The 18,393-nt window shown below is 44.4% G+C and overlaps 1 protein-coding gene across 1 annotated transcript; it reads left to right on the forward strand.

Annotated features, from left to right (window-relative positions):
• The first annotated feature begins 3,333 nt into the window (after window positions 1–3,333).
• LOC149067113 (uncharacterized) lies at window positions 3,334–14,805 on the forward strand. Its single transcript, XM_089252907.1, has 3 exons — window positions 3,334–3,833; window positions 12,315–13,309; window positions 14,440–14,805. Exons 1-3 carry the CDS (start codon window positions 3,569–3,571, stop codon window positions 14,644–14,646), a joined length of 1,467 nt encoding a protein of 488 aa, XP_089109033.1. The 5' UTR covers window positions 3,334–3,568; the 3' UTR covers window positions 14,647–14,805.
• The last annotated feature ends 3,588 nt before the right edge of the window (window positions 14,806–18,393 follow it).

Raw genomic sequence — 18,393 nt, forward strand, 5'->3', positions numbered from 1 at the left:
GAGGGTCCTAACACATTTTTCCGTGCTAAAATATTTTTTTGTACGGCGACGGAAGGAACCCCAGCAACAGTAAGTGTGCCGAAAACAAAATCGCAACCGAAAAGGCCTTTTCTTTTCCCCCAACGTGGTTCTCCTGCAAAGGTAATCATCCCTTTCAGAAATTCATGTTCTCAAGCCTGCCATCTGGAGTGTTTCGGATGCAAAACGCGACATCGATTTCGTACGATAATTTCTCGAGCATTCCAATCTCAATATCAAGCCTCCTGGATCCAGAAAAATCCATAACAGGACAAACTGAATTTATATTCAATTACGCCACCTGTATATTATGCAGTACATGCATTAAAGGGGGAGAAGAACAGATTCTCACTTGTTACGTAGTAAAAATTTATCAGACCCGCTTTCATAAATATGCAAATCCCTTGATATCATCATCGAACTCTCTTGGGGTAATGTTGAGATAACAACATCATTTGAGAGGAGGGTAACATGCGACATTTCTCCCCCCCCCCCACACACACACACACATCTTGACTTGTACTTCACCATGTCTTTTCCCCTCTTCGAATATCAAATCTATCACGATTCCCTCTCACTATGAAATTTTAATAAGCCCGAATAAAATTAGAATGTGTGTGTGTATATATATATATATATCCTTCCGTGTCCATGTTCGACGAGTGGGTGAGAAAATCGATCGATGGTCGACAGGGACGTTCATTTTCTGCTTCTCCGGAACGAGATCTTGATTAAAAACCATAAATCAGGGAAATATTCCTCGTCCTCGTCTCAAAAAGTCAATTTCTCCGTCTTGTAACGAAAATTTCGGCCGCGCATAAATTAGCCCGCATGAGAGACAAGAGGACACTAAACTTTTCAATGTGGGGGTGATCATCATCATCAGCAGTGATTAATTAATACGAGCCGACTCTCTTTTAGTGATTGGAATATCGGTGGGGGGGGGGACGCACGTGAGAGCCTTGTAGCACTCCCAATATTCTGCATACTTCTTGGCCGGGTCTTGATTGGATGAAGATTACCGAATAAGAGTAACTTGTGTGACTTAACGTGAAAGAGGTAGAAGAAGAATTTACAGGTGATTTCGTTAGTCTTGAACTGATTTATATGTTCGACGTATTATTCCAGGGGTTCTTAACCTCTTCTCAGATGCTACCCAAGATAAAGATTATGACTAGCTTGGCGACCCATCAGTCTACTTTTCAGCCCAGGCAGTGCTGTGTCAACATGGACCTACCCAAGCTAGGCCCAGGGCCTCATGAAAATGATCTTGATAAAATTTTCCAGAATAAACAAGCTAATTGGTAGACAAGCATTTATAATCCAGGAAGGGACAGGCCTCAAAAAATAACTTTATCCGTAGAGCCCATGGTGCGCTTTGGATGGCCCCGCACGCAGAACCCGGAAGCAAACAGCCCCCCCCCCCCCCATTGGTGAAGGTTTTCAGTACTTCTGAAACTTATTTCACAAATTCTAGATTTTCATTCATTTGGGAATTATTTTCATTAGTTAATAGCATCTTAACAAGTGGTCCTGAGTACAGGGTTTCAAATCAATAGATTTTTTAATTTCTTTAATTCTAAATTTATTTGTTTCTTAAATTCTGAATTTTAATCTGCATTATTATTTAATTAATAATTAATCTTCAATTATATTAATCTCATAAATTCTGTCATTATTTTTCCATTAATCATGGAAACGCTTTTTTTCATTAGTTTTACCTTTTCTCCCATTCTATTCTGATTTTATTGACCTCGAATTCCCCTCCCCTATTCTAATTCGCTTGCTCCCCCACCACCCCCCAAAATGCGCCTGTGTCTATGCTTGGTTTTGTGATCTTTTACCCACTCCTACGGGAAAGGGGGGGGGTTGCCCACAAGGATAGGGCTGACAGGGCTCTAGCCAGGCGGCCCGTGATGATCCTTATCGTTTTTTTTATAACTTACATCATCGTTTCTCAAAGTGTGCGTCGCGGCTTATAGGGGCATCGCCAACCTTTGTCAGGAATTGACAATGGTCGATAGAGCCTGGGCGGTGCACGGTATGAAATGAAATGAACAGAAAATTTTTGCGTTCTTTTCAAAGGTCGATCGTGCGTACGCCCCTGTGTATTACAAACCCCGAAAAAAAGAAAGAAAAAATAAGAAGGTGGAAAAAAGTAAGTTATATTAGAAAAATAGAATTATCACACTAATTTTTTGATTAGGAATTTCATTTGTAAAAGTTAGTTACCGTATACTTACTGCATTTGTATATTAAAATGCGCTTTATTTCCGCTTTTAAATAAAGCCACGAATAACCCACGAATCTAAATTCTCTTCACTCATTACAAGAAATGTGTTGCCAAGTACGAAGATGGTGCGCCAAGTTATGGCTGCATTGGTCTTGTTGTTCAACTCGTCACGTGGGGGTGCGTGCTTCGCTCACGTATTAGTGAGCATGCGATTGATTGACCGAGTGGGTAAGTTCAGGACCACCTAGACAACACTATAATAGGTTATACGAGGTATAGGAGGTCGTGGTAAGTTACCGACTGAATCAGCGATTGAGTGAGTGCATGTATGAAAGACTCACTCACTCAATCACTCACTTAGTCCTGTCCGGGTGGGGGAGGGGGCGAAAGTGATAGATACAGGTGCGAAATATCGGAGCCGAATTTTCCGGATCCCAACATGCCCGGATGGGGGGCCCAATGCGTTCAGAGGGGCTGGTTCGTTGTTGGATAGTAGCACTTCTTCCCATCATATTTCATTTAAAAACTTTATTTTTCTTCACATCTGAATATTTTTTCTCCCACATCTCTCTGTAATCCACTCAACCATTTGTCATGCACCCCCCCCCCCCCCCGACTGATTTTAACCCGTGCGTGCTCGCCATCCCCGGACCACAAGGAATTGAATTTCTACAACTGTGGTAGGCAGAAAAATCTGGGAAACACTCGTGTATATATATATATATATAGTATTACACCTGATACACACATTACACATGTTTTACAGATACTCCTGTTAGGAGATATCAGTATCCCGAATATGGCACGCACTCACGATCGATTTGTCAGGCTTCCTATATTCAGCCTAATTAATAGCGCCTAAGAAGGGGGAAGGGGGCTAAAAACTGATTAGGTGGATTAAGAAGAGAGGGAGACACGAGGATATATATTATATATATTAAAGGAAGAGGAGGAGCACCCGTGAGAGAGAGAGAGCGATCTTTTTTCCAACATAAGGATTGGATGAAGATGCGCGCGATCCGGCTTCGGAGGAGGAGTTCCGATGAGCGCCACTACAAAATACCCCGTGGAATCCCCGGATCGTGGATTCTTCTGTTTAAAAATCTTCCGGACATCGTCCTCAAATAATCGTGAATCCCCCACGGTACCAAAACCAAAACTATTTCAGTTGATGGTAATCATGGAGGGTAAAGTTTGTGGCCAAATTTTTCAAGACTTGTAAAAAAAGTTCAGGGGTGCTCATTATAATTGATATTGTGGCCAAGAAGCGAGACAGTTTTGACAATTTGAAAGAGACATTGGACACGGCGGACGACAATGTCCGGTTTCGTCCCGCGGGCCGCGGTCTTCGTGATGATTTGCGTGGCGTATTCCAGCAGCGGGCCGGAGTCGACGACGACGGCGTCCGGGACCCACGAGGAGTCCTCGGCGAAGATGATGATGATGCTGCAGGTCAGGCGGGTCTTTCCGTCGGTGGCCGCCCTGCCTCCCTACATGATGCACCTGTACAAGCAGCTGAAGGAGGACAAGCTGGTTGCCCAGGGCACCGCTAACACCGTGAGGAGCTTTTTCCCGTTCTTAGGTAAGAAATTCATTCTTAATTTGTAAATTCACGTCAAAAACTCGGGTCAGTGAGTGTATTGTACAGAGGGCCCGATTCACGTATAGGCAAGTAAGGCATTTGCCTAGGGGCCCCCGAAATTTAAACATATATTCACTGACTAACCAGATATCTTCGACCCTAGTCACAGGGGACCCCTCTATCCAGGGCCTCCATCACGCCTTCCTCATGTCGTCCTCTCCATGGCATGGCACTTTTAGGTCCTTTAGGGGGTTCCACGAGACATTTTACAGGAATCACATTTCATTGAGAGGGTATTAAAACAGTGATTCCCCCGAATAGCTCTATTACGATCACACGATCAGGGCCGCAACTAAGCAGAAGGCATAGGCATAGACTTATATTCGGTCCATGTGCCCAAGACCCCCCAAAATTTGTCGCCATCTCCATAGTAACTATGGAAATATTAGGTTTGCCCCTCCCCTTCATAATTCTGAGCCCTCCCAATATTTCCAATAACTTTACGCCTGGGTAGGGAGGATCTGAAAGGGCGATGAGTTAACTGTTTTTCCTGTTTTTTTTCCGTTCAAAATTACGGGGAGGGGGGAGCGACGCCTCCCTCCCCGTAATTTTGAACGTAACACGAGATCCTATGAATCAACTTCATACTGGATGGATACTGGACACGGGCGACAGATTAAATTTTTCTAGTTTCGGCCCTGCACATGAGCCCTGTCCTAGGATGTCCATGATTACAAAATCCGATTTTTGAGACACCAGAATTTATCCTCGGACTAACCAAACATCTTTGACGATAGCCGCAGAGGCCTATGATTCTCGGCTATTTATGATGCTGCTAAACTGAAACATAGTTAAATTGATTACTGTGGAAAAGAGTCTCTCCAAAATGAGCAATATCGCTCCCCCCCCCCCATAGCGATGGAATAGTTTTGTATTTTATTTGTCCGGGTAGGGGAGGGCGGCGGTAGAAGCTGTGGGTATAACCAACACCGCCTGTAGCGGAAGACCTCCGTGCGAAGCTTTGACGTCACTGAAAAAGTTATTTCACCTGTAGCCATTGGATATGGCAGGCCGACTCGTGCGATACCTTTACCTTTTCTTTGCTGTATATCCAATGACTATAGGTGAAATGGATTTCTTCAGTGACGACACGAACTTCGCGCGGAGGCTTTCTGATATAGATGGTGTTGGTATAACACGAAATCCTATGAATTGACTTAAGTTGGCGGGGGGGGGGGGATGAAAACGAAAAAAAAAATTCTGAAGGAGGGGGCGGCGGAACAAAAATTTCGGGAAGTGTTGCGGAAATGCTCACGAAATTTTACCCTCAGGTTGACAGCTATGAAAAGACAGTCGTAGAGCTAGTTTTCTTCCGACAAGGGTTCTCAACCGGGGGGATTGGGGGAGGTCCTTGCTATTATTTCATGTTAATATAATTAACGGTACGCGAGCGTTATATCCAAAGTAAAACATATGACAGTCGTTCTATGAAAGCATTTCGGACTTATCCTACCATCCTACCGTTCGTTGTAATGGAATGGTAGCTATAACGAGCGTCGACTGTGTATTGAAAAAAGATTCCAATAATTATAAATTTCCCTAATTCCTTTTTGTTCCCTTGCCTTTTCCCAAATTTCTGCCCCCCCCCCCGTTATCTTTTGCTGATGTTCTGATCTACTGAAGTCTTTTTCAGAATTTCTGCTTGCCCAGGCCCTTTTCCGTAATTTCTGCCGACCTCATATCTTTCCCCTATTTCTATGGACCTCATATAAGCCACCTTACATGGGAAAATGAAAAAGCCGGTTTCTTTCACTCGGCATTAGGAAAAAATTGCAAAGGGTTAAGCCAGGGTTACACTCGTGTCAAGCTTGGCTCAATAGTCATTCACAAATATTTGCTTCCAATATATGCCTTCCTCTGATGTAAGGAAGCAGCGGAGACGTAGGCTGGCAATAACCCGGCTCGATGTTCCTCGGCGAATATTTGCTTCCAGAACAATTTAATACGCCAACGCGTGTTGCGACTGTTGGGCGTTCTTCGACCAATGCGTGGCAAGACTGATTGGAAGATTGGGAAGGAAATCGAAAGGCTTCGACTCGGTCTGGAAGGTCCTGGTCGTTCTCTTCGACAAGCTTTCCGATTTCTTCCAGACTCCAACATTTGACGGTCATTGCCAATGGTGGAGCGGACGTACTGCTCACCAATGACCAACCTTGGAACGTATTGGGAAAGGCTGCACACGAGGGTTTTCCTGGCTTTATGTGAGAAAGGTTAGCCATGAAACCGCAAAAAAATCCATCCATCTTCTTCCTCTTTTTCCCCTAGTTATTGCACATGTAAACGGGACTATATTCTTCCCTATTTCTGCCGGTCTCATATCCTTACCTGAATTTCTGCGCCCCCCCCCCCTTATTTTACCCTCCATTGCCCTTACCTGAATTTCCACCCACCTCGTGTCCTTTATTAATTTTCACTCTCTGTCTTTTTCTGGATTACTTAGTTTTCTTCCCATCATTCCGTTTTATTACGTTTTGGAAGAATAATTAGACAGTTCCCCCCCCCCCCCCACGGTCGTCTAAACAGCATTGTGGGCTCTCACGGGCAAAAATTCATGCCTTGGAGTCCTCCTCAGACCCGAGATAACGACCATTTAAATTTAGAATGAATTTTTTTTGTATATAATATTGTTTATTTATTTTTAAAATTTTTTTCCAAATAATATGCAGTTCCCACGCTCACTTGCGGCTTACCTAGCCTTGCCCGGGCGAGCCCATGTGTTAGGGGGTAGTGCCGTCTCAAAGTAATGGGCCCACTAGGGCCTCGAGAAAGGAGGGGGTGGCTCACAAAAATGAGATCTGGTTGAAATTTTCGAGAGTTGGGCTGCGGTTATAGTGGAGCGAAGAGGTAAGCGATACGACAATTGCGACTAGGAAGGAAAAAATGCATATATAGCATAGGGATGGTAGAAGAGACGTCCGCGCAGACAGAGGAGGAGGGTAGAGAGAAAATGACCGGAGGGGTTCTGAAATGTAAGGGGATGATGATGATGATTATTCCTCCGCAGAAGAAGGAAAGGGGAAAAAAGGGAAGAAACGGACCAATCAGCAGATAGAGAAAACCAGCAAGTCGAGGTGAAAACAAACCAGATTGTTGAAGTCGTGCACCTCGTTGAGTGGCCTCTTTCTCTTCTTTGCCTCGCTACTCGAGTATGTGAGGTGCTGAAAACAATACAATTGTTTTCGTCGCTAGTCTCTATTATGCACTCCCGTACCACGTGGTCACCTCACTATGTGCTCGCCCTTAGCATGTAAATTTTCCCGGTAGAGCCTCAGAAAAATCACTTGGTCCGGGAGCCCATGATGATCTTAAGATAACGCTTATGTTAAAGTGATCCTGATCACCGCTATTCTCGGAAAAAAAAGTCCTGAGCACTTCACTTGTTAATCAATAGTCACCCCATTATGCTCTCATATTGCAAAATTTTATGAAGAAGGGGGCGATGGGAAGAAACGTTTGGGAACTATGCTATAGGTATAGACCAGTGATTCCCAACGTGGGTGTTAACGCCCCCGGGGGGTGAGGGAATGTTCCAGGAGGGCGGTAGAAGCTACGGGTATAACATAGGATCCTATGGGTTAGATTGCGTTGAGGGGCGATGGGAGAAAAAATTTTCTGAAGAAGGGGGCAGTGGACTATACCATAATAAAAGGTTGGTATAGACCATATTTTCTTCTCGTGGTCTTCCTTATTGAATTTAGTCAAAGAATCAATTCAATGATTAGAAAGGGTCTCCCTCTTGGATAAGGGAAGGAAGGGGGGGGGTGCTTTGAGAGAACTGATTTTGTGAATAAATTCACAGTGAATTGTTCATAAGTAAGGTCTCGAGCTAGAGTTCAGTGAACTTCTCTCTTGGGTAGAGAAAGGTCTGTGCAGGGTCATCTTCATTTCATGTGTCCCATACTTAGCTGGAACTAACAGCTTACACACTTGCATACTTACTCTAGCTAGTATACAATAGTCTATATGAGACTGTCTTGTATGAGACTCGTGCGTTAAGATGGGTTCTGGTTCTACGTGTAAGGTACGTGTAAGGTTCTGGATTCTGGAAGTAGCCATAATTATCCCTAGAACTGGACCAGGATTTTTGTGAGAGGGGAGCCAGAGCCGTAGCTAACATTCTCCCGTGCCTTGTGCAAGAATTTGAATTAAGCCTTCTTCTGGCCCATTTAGGCTCATTCTGGGTCCCCTTTCCAAGTGGGCCTCCATGCGGTCGCACCTGTTGCACCTGCCTAGTTATGGCCCTGAAGGGGGGGGGGGGCAATAAAGGTTTCAGCTCCCGAAAGTTGGATGTTTTTCTACCCCCCCCCCAGTTCCGGCTGTGCTTCCCCCCATCACATTTCACTATAAAGTTTTATTTTAACATGCGAAGCACTTTTTTTTCGAAGCTCACTGTGGCTCCCCTTAACTATCTCTCATGGCTCCCCGTACACCTAATTTCCACTCGCGGCCACCTCCAAGACAGAGACAGTCTCATGTTCTTCATAGTAAAATCGTGAGAATGTTCTAGAAAAGGGGGATAATGGCGGATGAAAGAAGAGAGTGAGGAGGAATATATTTATGCTGTTAGAAGGCATGTGAGAAATCATTAGCAAGGGATAAAAATCTTTTTTCTTTTATTATTATTATCCTAATACTTCGTCCATACCAAGGCGTGGCAACATTAAGGCGCATCTGATGTTGACTCTCCGACAGTTGCACCTGACGCTTTAAGGACTAGTGGGTGGTCCCGGGTCCAGAATGAATGAGCTCCTTCCGACAGAAAAGTCCCTGCGAACAAAGAATATAAAAAAAATCCACTTCTTTCTATGGGAAGAGAGAGAACTCTTATTATTATTATAATAATAATATTAGAAGTAGGTAGGGGACACACACACACACACACACATATAAGGCCCTTTTGTCGAAGGATGTCGAAGGAAGAAGATGGTGGCGGCCATTCTCATTGATCAAAGGGAAAAATTCTTTGAAAAAAAAAGGGGATTCTTTTCAGAAAAGGTTTTTTTTCTTTCCCTGATCGTTATTAAAGTTTCTTATTTCATTGTTTCCTTCCAAGGAAATGATTGTTCTGCTGTCGCTCCTTAAAGTTTCGATGATCCGGAAAGTTCTGCCTGTTTGTTCAGCTTCAAATTAACAGTTTCTTTTTAAATGCTTTGATTATTTCCATTATTTAGGGTTGCCAAACGTCCGTTGCCGTTGATCGAATATACAGGGTGTCCTGTCAGAGACGTGTGTGAATATTGAAGTGACTTAGAAAGAGAGAGAGAGTGCGTGTGTGCAAATATTGGAGTGACCTAGAGAGAAAGAGGGAGTGTGCGTGTGTGCAAATATTGGAGTGACCAAGAGGGAGAGAGAGAGAGAGAGAGAGAGAGAAAGAGGGAGTGTGCGTGTGTGCAAATATTGGAGTGACCAAGAGAGAGAGAGAGAGAGAGAGAGAGAGAGAAAGAGGGAGTGTGCGTGTGCGCAAATATTGGAGTGACCTAGAGAGAAAGAGGGAATGTGCGTGTGTGCAAATATTGGAGTGACCGAGAGGGAAAGAGGGAGAGAGAGAGTGCGTGTGTGCAAATATTGGAGTGACCTAGAGAGAAAGAGGGAGTGTGCGTGTGTGCAAATATTGGAGTGACCAAGAGGGAAAGAGGGAGAGAGAGAGTGCGTGTGTGCAAATATTGGAGTTACCTAGAGAGAGAGAGAGAGATAGAGTGTGTAAGTAGTGGGAGTGACCAGAGAGTGTGCAGGTATGGGAGTCCTAGAGAACGAGAAACCACGTCAAGAGCGATCAAAATATTGACCAAGAAAGTATGTAAGCATGGGAGTGACGAGAAGAGTAGGGTGACCTAGTAAGTGGGAGACGAAAATAGCGACCCAGAGCATGGCCGTCTTAAGAGCATCATGGGGGCCCCTGAACCAAGTGTTTTTCTGAGGCCCTAACAGGTAAGTTCTAAAAAATTTCAACGAAATCTCATTTTTGTGAGGCCCCTCTTCCCTTGAGGCCCCCGGGCCGTACTCCGGTGGGCCCATGCGTTAAGACGGCATTGACCAAGAGAGTGTGCAAGCATGCTATGTACCAAAAGAGTGACTTAGAGTTAGAGAGTGAGGTATTATCTATATCAGGTCAGGGAGTGATTCCCAACGTGGAACGTGGGCGTTAATGCCCCTGGGGGAGATGGAATTTTCCAGGGGGGCGGTGGGAGCTACGGGTATAACATAGGATTCTATGGGTTAGATTGTGTTGGGGGAGCGATGGGACAAAAAAAGTTGGGGAACTAGGATCTCGGGCAGTGGTTTTAAACCGGGGGATCATATGGTCCCAGGGGCCCTAGGATATTCCAAGGGGGGCCCTCGGATATTCCAAGGGGGGCCCCTCGGATGAAAATTTCGCAAAAGGAGAGCCACGGCTGCTGATAAGGGGGACACAAAGAAATTTGTAAAAAGAGTGATAAAAAAAATTTAATTTCAAACAAAATTTTGCATAGAATATTTTTTTTCGCAATTTTTCCCCCATTACATTAAAAAGAGCGAAAGAAAAGAGTTGAATAATCTGGGTAGTTTTACGCAGAGTCACAAGGGGGGGGGGGAGCAGGCGGGTCTCGTGCCCCGGGCGCCAATTTCGTTCTGAAATCTCTCCTTCAACATTACAAGGCGGGGGGGGGGGTGTCAAAATGCGCGCCTGCCCCGGGTGACCAAGAATATAGTTGCGGCCCTGGTTTTACGACATACGTTGTGGGGCTGACTGAGTAGGCCATGATACAAACTGTAGAAGAAGCTTCAGCATAATTGGAGTAACTGTAAATACAGGAAATTGTGTGTGTTCAAAGACTTTTCACGCAAAGAGGCTGCCATTAAAATTCACTATATAAACTTTGAGGCCCTGAAATACTGGATGGCGTTTGTCGTAGCAATCTTCATTCCATTATGCATATGCATCTTTCAATATTTAAGCACACTCATGTTAGCAAGCTACTGTATTACGAGTACTTAATACAGTGTAACTTCGTTCAAGGTTGACACCACCAGTAACTCTTTAAAGGTTTTTTAACCGATATTGTGTGTGTACATTCTATTAACAGGCCTGCAGAATCCCAAATAATTTCAATGCCCTTTCATACTCTACAAGAACAATGCTGTGAACATTAGAAAAATTTTAAAAGGGCGTAGAGAGAGAGAGAGGGGCCACTTTTCAAACTATTTAACCTTTACAGTGGCAATCCCGAGATATCTCGTCAAACTTGATCTGCTTTAACCCGAAATATCTCGGGTTCTTAACACGCTTTTATTTTAATGTGGCAGTCATAATGCGGATCAGGAAAATTAAAAAAAAAAACCCGTTAAAGGGTAAAATCCGTTTATTTGAGATTCGCTACGTCTGCTGATTTCTCAGGAAAGGGCAATAAATTCTCACGAAAGTGGTCACTTTGAAATGCCCATAATCGGCTCAATGCGTCTCTTCGTGTCTGTCAAATTAAAGTTTATGGTTTTTGTGTTGATAATACACATACAAAGCTAGAGAGTTCAGTGACACGTTTTCACAATCTTCAAAATTGCGCGGATTTGATAGTTAGAAATGATGTCCATAGATTCCAAAGATTTGGAATTCGAGTTGAAGTGAAAATGACAAATAATTGGAATTTTGCTGTGATTAAATGACATATTTCAACGTTGAAAGGTATGCGGATGAATCAGTCAAACGTCTCATAAATGCGAAAGTCATAACTGGGAGACATAAATGGGGTCTCACTGAGGCGAGGATACCCTTGCGCACAAGGGGAATTCGCAGGCATTTACACACAACCGAGCCAATACCTTCTAGAGCAGATACCTTCTAGTCTAGAAGGTATTGACCGAGCCCCTCTTGTGACCATTCTTTTTCCCTCCCCTTACCCCTCTCACTTATTTAATTCCTAAAGTTATAAGAGGGACTGCTTTTGCATTAAATTCTTGAAATTCAACCATCTTCGCCCAAAAAAACGACAATTTTTTTTTGAAATATTTCATCTCAAACTATTTTTTTCGTGTATATACATAGGTAACAAGGCGTATGGACCCAGTTCAAGAACCCAGTTACAAAGTTGTTGCCCTGTGTCTTTTCATGCCAACGAAAAAACATTCCATGTTTCTAAGTGCAATGTTCATTGAGATATTCAAATTCGAAATATGCAGGAAAGTTCGCAAAAAAAAAAAAAAAAAAAAAAAAAAAAACAGCGTTAAATACGGGTAAAACGGTTTACCCGCATTTAATGCTATATTTGAATAACAATACAACCCCTTGCAACATGAATGACATATCTGAGTACTAAAGGTTATTTGGATACTTTTTCCCAATTGGAAATATGCCCATAGGATCAACGGCTCAACGATTATACTTCAACTCTGTTATTTTAGACCTTGGACAAACGGGATTTGAACTATTGTCTGTATTCATTTCAGGAAAAGCCGGAGGTCAGGATATTCTGGTGTTCAATCTGACGCCAGTCCACGATTCCGAATACATCGAAAGGGTCGACCTGCACCTGCAGTACAAGCGCCAGACGCTGTGGAAGAAGAAAGCTCTGAGGCTGAGCATCCTCAAACTGGACCACGACATCAGGGCCGAGATGGTGATCACGGTCCGACGCTCGGCCTACGGCAGTTGGCACACGGTGGACGTCACGGACGGCATAATCTCTTCCTTGGACGTCTCCGAACCCACCTCTGACAACAACAACAACAACCAGCAGGGGATGAGGTACAACCACCACCACCAGCAGCAGATGCTTGTCGGGCTCCTCGTCGAGGAAGAGGACGACAACGGCAAGGACAAGAAGACCATCGTCAATGCCCTGTCCAATTCGTTCCTGGTGATGTTCTCAGAAGACGACGAGAACCTGGCCATCGACAGGGTGAGGCGGACAACCACCAACGCCGCCAACCACTCCAAATCGTATTTCGGCTACAGGGATAAGAGGGATCACCACCACCACCAGCAGCACCACCATTTACTGGACCTTGACAATGAGCTTACTTCGTCGTCCATGACTTCAGGTGAAGTCCGACGGAAATTTGCCAGGAGGCCACCATCGGACACCATTAACGCCAATGGTGGCGACGCGTCTTCCATCGCCGAAGACAAGCTGCAACAGCAACATTTCACGAAAGCGGCTGGTAAGAAAGGCCGTAAGATGCGGCGCCTGCAGCTGAAGTGGCGCAAGAGCTGGTGGGACGCGCCGAACGCCAGCGAGGGCGACGGCGACGATTCCGATGAAGACAACAACGCCATGGAAATCGAAGACAACATCAATAGTAGCATCGACAGCAGTAATTTCTGTCATCGGGAAAGTCTGGTCGTTGATTTTGCTCGGCTTGGCTGGAACAACTGGATAATAGCGCCAAGGAGATACGACGCCCACACTTGCACCGGGGATTGCTACTTCCGACCCAATAAGGTACAGTATACAGTGAAGTGTGTATGTAAGATTGATCAAAGCCCTCAAGTCCTTGAAGTCCCCCGAGGCTAGTTGCGGATCTAGGGCAATGCGTCATGAGGGGGCGACTCATTGTGCAGATTCATCGATTCGTCCCCACATTATTCGGTTTTCAGGAGGGACGATCGCCTCATCACCTCTCTCTGGATTCTCACCTGCTTGGGTGTCAGCCATACTACCATATTTCCCTTAGTTATGTTCAAATTTGGGGATATCTAATTCCACTGGGGCCCTGGCCCCACTTAACATGATTAGTTTAAGGACTTGGAGGTATAGCCCAATTTCGACTTAAGGCCTTGGGCAGAGATGGCATTATAAACCTCTTGAAAAAAGTAAAATATTTTTGGTTAGTCATGCTTAAATTTGGGGATACCTTAATAATTAGGGAGCCCAGGGTAAATGCACCCTTCACGGCAATTAAAGTGTTTAAGGACTTAAGGGCATGACCCAAGTCCAATCCCTCAGACTTAAGGAGGGCCTTGGGAAAAAAAGACACTGGAAGCCCCCTCCCTCTTGACCGGGGAAAATTTAGGAACATCTTAATCCATAGAGGTCCTGGGTTAAAAAAAAAACTGCCCCACTTAACATCAATTAGTTTGAGGACTTAGGGCATAGCCCAATTTCGATTTAAAAAGGGCCTTGACCAAAGAAGGCACTGGGATTCTCCCCTTCCTAGCGCGGGATGACATAAAATTTGTGGATATCTTTATCCGTAGGGTAAATGGCCGCTTAACGTAAATTAGTTTAAGGGCTTAAGAGCATAGCCGAATTTCGACTTAAGGAGGGCCTTGGACAAAGAAGATATTGGGAATTCCCCCTCCCGCCTGGGTTGAAATATTTTTGGTTGGAAGTGTTTAAATTTGTGGACATCTTAATGCGCAGGGGGCCTTGGGTAACTGCCCCGCTTAACATAAATTAGTTTAAGGGCTACGATGAGGATATCACCTTAGAGCATAGCTCTATCATACTCACACGGGTAAAGGGCTCACATGCAGGAAGGGACAGCCCGGGTCGTGTCTGGTCTGACAGAGGGTATCGACTTTCGTCCCTTTTTTTCCATTTTTCTTATGCCTTTTCATTTCTATCCGCAGGACCAACAGCCCGGGACCAACTACGCGTCCCTGAGGGACATCCTGTCGAAACAGCAGAAGAACCGCAGAGGAAGCGGTGGCACCAGTAGCTTGTGCTGTGTCCCGGACGCAATGTCATACGTCCCTTTGCTCTTCTACGACGAGAACCGGAACGTCGTCCTCAAGAAATTCCCGGACATGAAAGTCGACAGCTGCACCTGCCGCTGAATAATTAATAATAATTATTATTATCATCATCGGAAATATAGTTCATCGATTGATTGTTATTACATATTTAATTAGTTTCATTAATTAATTAATTATTATACGGGCAATAATAATGATATCAATAAAATAAGTTCTCTGTACGTACGTAACTCGAGGATATCATGTTGTGTGTGTACGGGACTCGTTATTTTTATATTAGCTTACATACTTTACATTTAGAAAATAAATGCTCCCTCCGGGGAAACCCCCCGTATAGCGAATCATATTCGCCTGGCCGGGGGTAAGTAACTCATATTAGCTTACATGCTATTCGTTGAAACGTTCCAATGCTCTGGGCCGGTTTCCACGAGGGTAAATGCCCCCCATAGGGCCCCTCTCCTTCTAGTTCGCCAAGCAAATATCTTAGCAGGGCATGAAGAGACCCCTGAGCAAAGCAGAAATTAAAGGAGGAGGCCCTCCTTGGCTAATATCATAAATGTTTAGTTTGTCAATGAATATATCATAGGGCATTGGGGAAAATGTCCCACTTGTGTGTGTGTGTGTGTGCCCATGCAAAAATCAGGCCCTGCATCCAGTGCCGCAACTAGAATCTAAAATTCACTCTGTCGTCCGTGACCAGTATCAATTTTGACGGCTGTGCCACCTCCAAGTTATTTTCAGCGCAAGGCCCAGCACCCAAGGCAGCAGCATCCCTCCTACTTCCGCCCCCCCCCTAGTTGTGGCCCTGCCAGCATCTTCGCCCTTGCGAAGGAAAGGTGGAACGCCATTTCTACATGGGCAAGAGGGCCAATAGATTTACGGGCTTTAAAATTTGAAAAATATGTACACTATCCGCCGTCCAACTAAATATCTTCGATATTAGTCGCAGGTTGGGCCCCCAACTCCTGCTTCTTTCCAAGGCCCCTATGTCAGACCCTGCACTCCGAATTTTGATTTTGAATTTGATTCATCATTGATTTGAAAACGTGTCGCGGGCTACTCGTCTTCGGCTCGCATTCGCGCCTTGAAGTTGGAAACCACAGAAAACCAACTTCAGCTTACCACCCCTGTGGCGCCGGTGGGGTTCGAACCCGGATCCTCGCGATGCGAGTCCGTCACTATGACAACTCGACCACCACAGCGGCAGTTTTCCTCCCCTCTCCCTCACCCACAAGAATCCTAGTTACGGCTCTGAATGCATGAACGCATCGATAGGGGGGACGGGAATCAGCTCGGCCATGACTTACTCCGTTTAACGAGTCACTCTGCTTACGAGGTCTTATTTTTGGTCACCCAAGAGTGGCTTAACAACGACTGCATGCCGCAGGTCAATTAAATTATGGGGGCGGGGAGTGCCACGGGACACTAACTGATCATGTTTTGTGCCACAGGTCACTCAGTGATCTGCGAATGTGCCACAGGACATTTAGGCGATCTGAAAATTGAAATTATTTGATCTGAAAACGCGTTGATGGTCTGGATTGTAATCAAACACGATCCATTGAGAGGGAATGACATTTAAATTAATTTCACAAAATTCGTAAATTATTAATAATAACCTCCCCCCCCCCCACAAGCATGGGGCTGACAGGCAGGATCGTCTTAGTTAAGATCATCATGGGCCCCGGAGCCAAGGGATTTTTTGGAGTCCTTACCTGAAAAATTCAAGTACGTCTCGTTTTTCTGAGGCACCTCTTCTTTTGAGGCCCTTCCGGGCACGACCCTGGTGGGGGGGGGGGGCATGCGTTAAGACGGCACTTCCTGAGGTTCGCACCAGGCGTCCTCCTTTTTCCGTTTTGAATCTGGTAACCCTATCTGAAGAGACAACGTAATCCGTATTTTCACTTATTTGTTCGATCATCCATATTGTCCCAATTTTTTCGTGGAAAGAAATAATTATTTTTTGTACATGAAAAAAAAATCGATTATTGCAAACGTACGAATTTTGTTACCGAAATTTTCGTCTCAAAAAATTTTGTGCTAAAAAAATAACAAAAAGAACTGTCTCTCTTATCATCGCATGAGTTACTTGAAATTTCGAGATTAGATGGCAGCACCAACAGTAAATAAATCAAGCCTCAGAATCTCTGTCGTCTGCTTCTCTCCAGGTTGCTTGTTTTGGACGTCTCCTTGTGTCCTGAAAAAATTACTGAACTGGCAGTTCGAACTTCCAGTTCTGTTTGTGAGCTTAGCTTGTACGGAACCGACTTCTTGTCTGTCGTCTGCTCATTAAGAGGTGCTTCGTTATGGACGTCTCCTTATGCTCAATTAAAATAACCGAACTTTTAGTTTGAATTTCCAGTTCAGTTTATGAGCTTTGTTTATAAGGAACTGAGCGGAATAAAGAATATAGTTTTTTTAATTAAACTTCATAATCATCACATGAGCCACTGTTAAATTTGAGATTAGATGGCAGCACTTACACTATAAACTGGAATGTGGAAATTCACTTACGATCTTACCTGTCGTCTGCTTGTTCTTCGTTTTGAATGTCTCCTTGTGTTTTGAAAAAATGACTGAACTGGAAATTTGAACTTTCAGGTCAGTTTATAAGCTTTGTTTATAAGGAGCAAAGCTGAATGAAGAATTTAGTTTTTTTTACCTTATCACCATATAAGGCACTTCTAATTTTCAAAGTAGATGGCAGCACCGACTATATTTTTAAAAAATGAATGTCCTAATGTATTCTAGAGAATTAAATTTTAATTTTAATTCCCTTAATCCCTTAAAATTGTTAGTGCCATTGTGAATTCGCGACAAAGGCTACAAGGAAAAAAAAACAAAAACTAAACTGCTATTGGCGGACCGCGTAACGTGTCGAGTCACCCAGTATATACGGAACTCATTACTTCCTATTTACAATATCTATAGATCGAACAATATCTATACAATATATATAGGCCTACTCGCGATCGTCCGATCAGCAGGGGCCGCTATACTGGGATCTTTGTCGGGGCCTTAGAGGCCAGATTTTTCACTGGTCCCTCAATGAAGAATTTATAGTAATTATAAAAAAATTATAATTACTATAGGCTAAAGCCTTTCAGCCGCCACAGATGAGGCCCCCCGACCTGTGCAGCCACATGGGGCACCTCTCTAGGAAAGGGTGTCAAATCCGAGTTGGAAGGTAAAAAGAAATATTGTTGAGCTGAGAAGTGTCATCGGGGGCACCAAAAATAGATCCCGCACGGGCAGAGGGTCCTTTCTCTTTTCTGTCCCTACCCATTGGTACATCAAGGCCACCTTAAGACCATCGCAGCCCCGGGGTCACAACTAAAGCTTTGGTCAGGTGTGTGAAGCAATCATTTTGGCACCTTCTTTTAATGTTGAAGCAGAGATTAAACGGTGAAATTTGTTCCCCCCCCCCACCCGGTTCAGCACCCGATTCACCAAACCATCCGGCTCTGCCCTTTGCCCTGTGGCGAAGTGATTTTTCTGAGGCCCCACCCCCTCCTATCTGGCTAGGAAAAAAATACCTGCCTACCAATTTTTTTGCGTGTTTATTCACAAATTTTTCTATCAAATCGTCTATTCATGTGAGGCCCTATTCTACTGTTGAGCCCCGTCTCCTCCCGGCCGTGCTCCGATGGTGCTCGGGTGGACCCCCTGCATTAAGACGACAATTGCGAGAAGAGGGGGGGGGGAGGGGGCGTAATCAGCCGATAAAATACTTGTCAATAGGGAGTCGTCCATAAAATTCTTATCGTAAGTCCGGTATTACACTATAAAAGATTGACAAAAGTTCTTCTATAAAACTTGGAAAATGCA

The sequence above is a fragment of the Pholcus phalangioides genome, unplaced genomic scaffold, assembly GCF_987345545.1.
Source record: "Pholcus phalangioides strain wild (caught in Gottingen) unplaced genomic scaffold, Ppha-v1.0 ptg000031l_1, whole genome shotgun sequence".
NCBI classification, from domain to species: domain Eukaryota; kingdom Metazoa; phylum Arthropoda; class Arachnida; order Araneae; family Pholcidae; genus Pholcus; species Pholcus phalangioides.

Excerpts from the sequence above, each read along its gene's own strand:
- LOC149067113 (XM_089252907.1), top strand. The coding sequence starts at position 3,569 with ATGTCCGGTTTCGTCCCGCGGGCCGCGGTCTTCGTGATGATTTGCGTG. Across the intron at positions 3,834-12,314 it reads GAGCTTTTTCCCGTTCTTAG|GAAAAGCCGGAGGTCAGGAT; the intron begins GTAAGAAATTCA and ends TATTCATTTCAG. Across the intron at positions 13,310-14,439 it reads GCTACTTCCGACCCAATAAG|GACCAACAGCCCGGGACCAA; the intron begins GTACAGTATACA and ends TTCTATCCGCAG.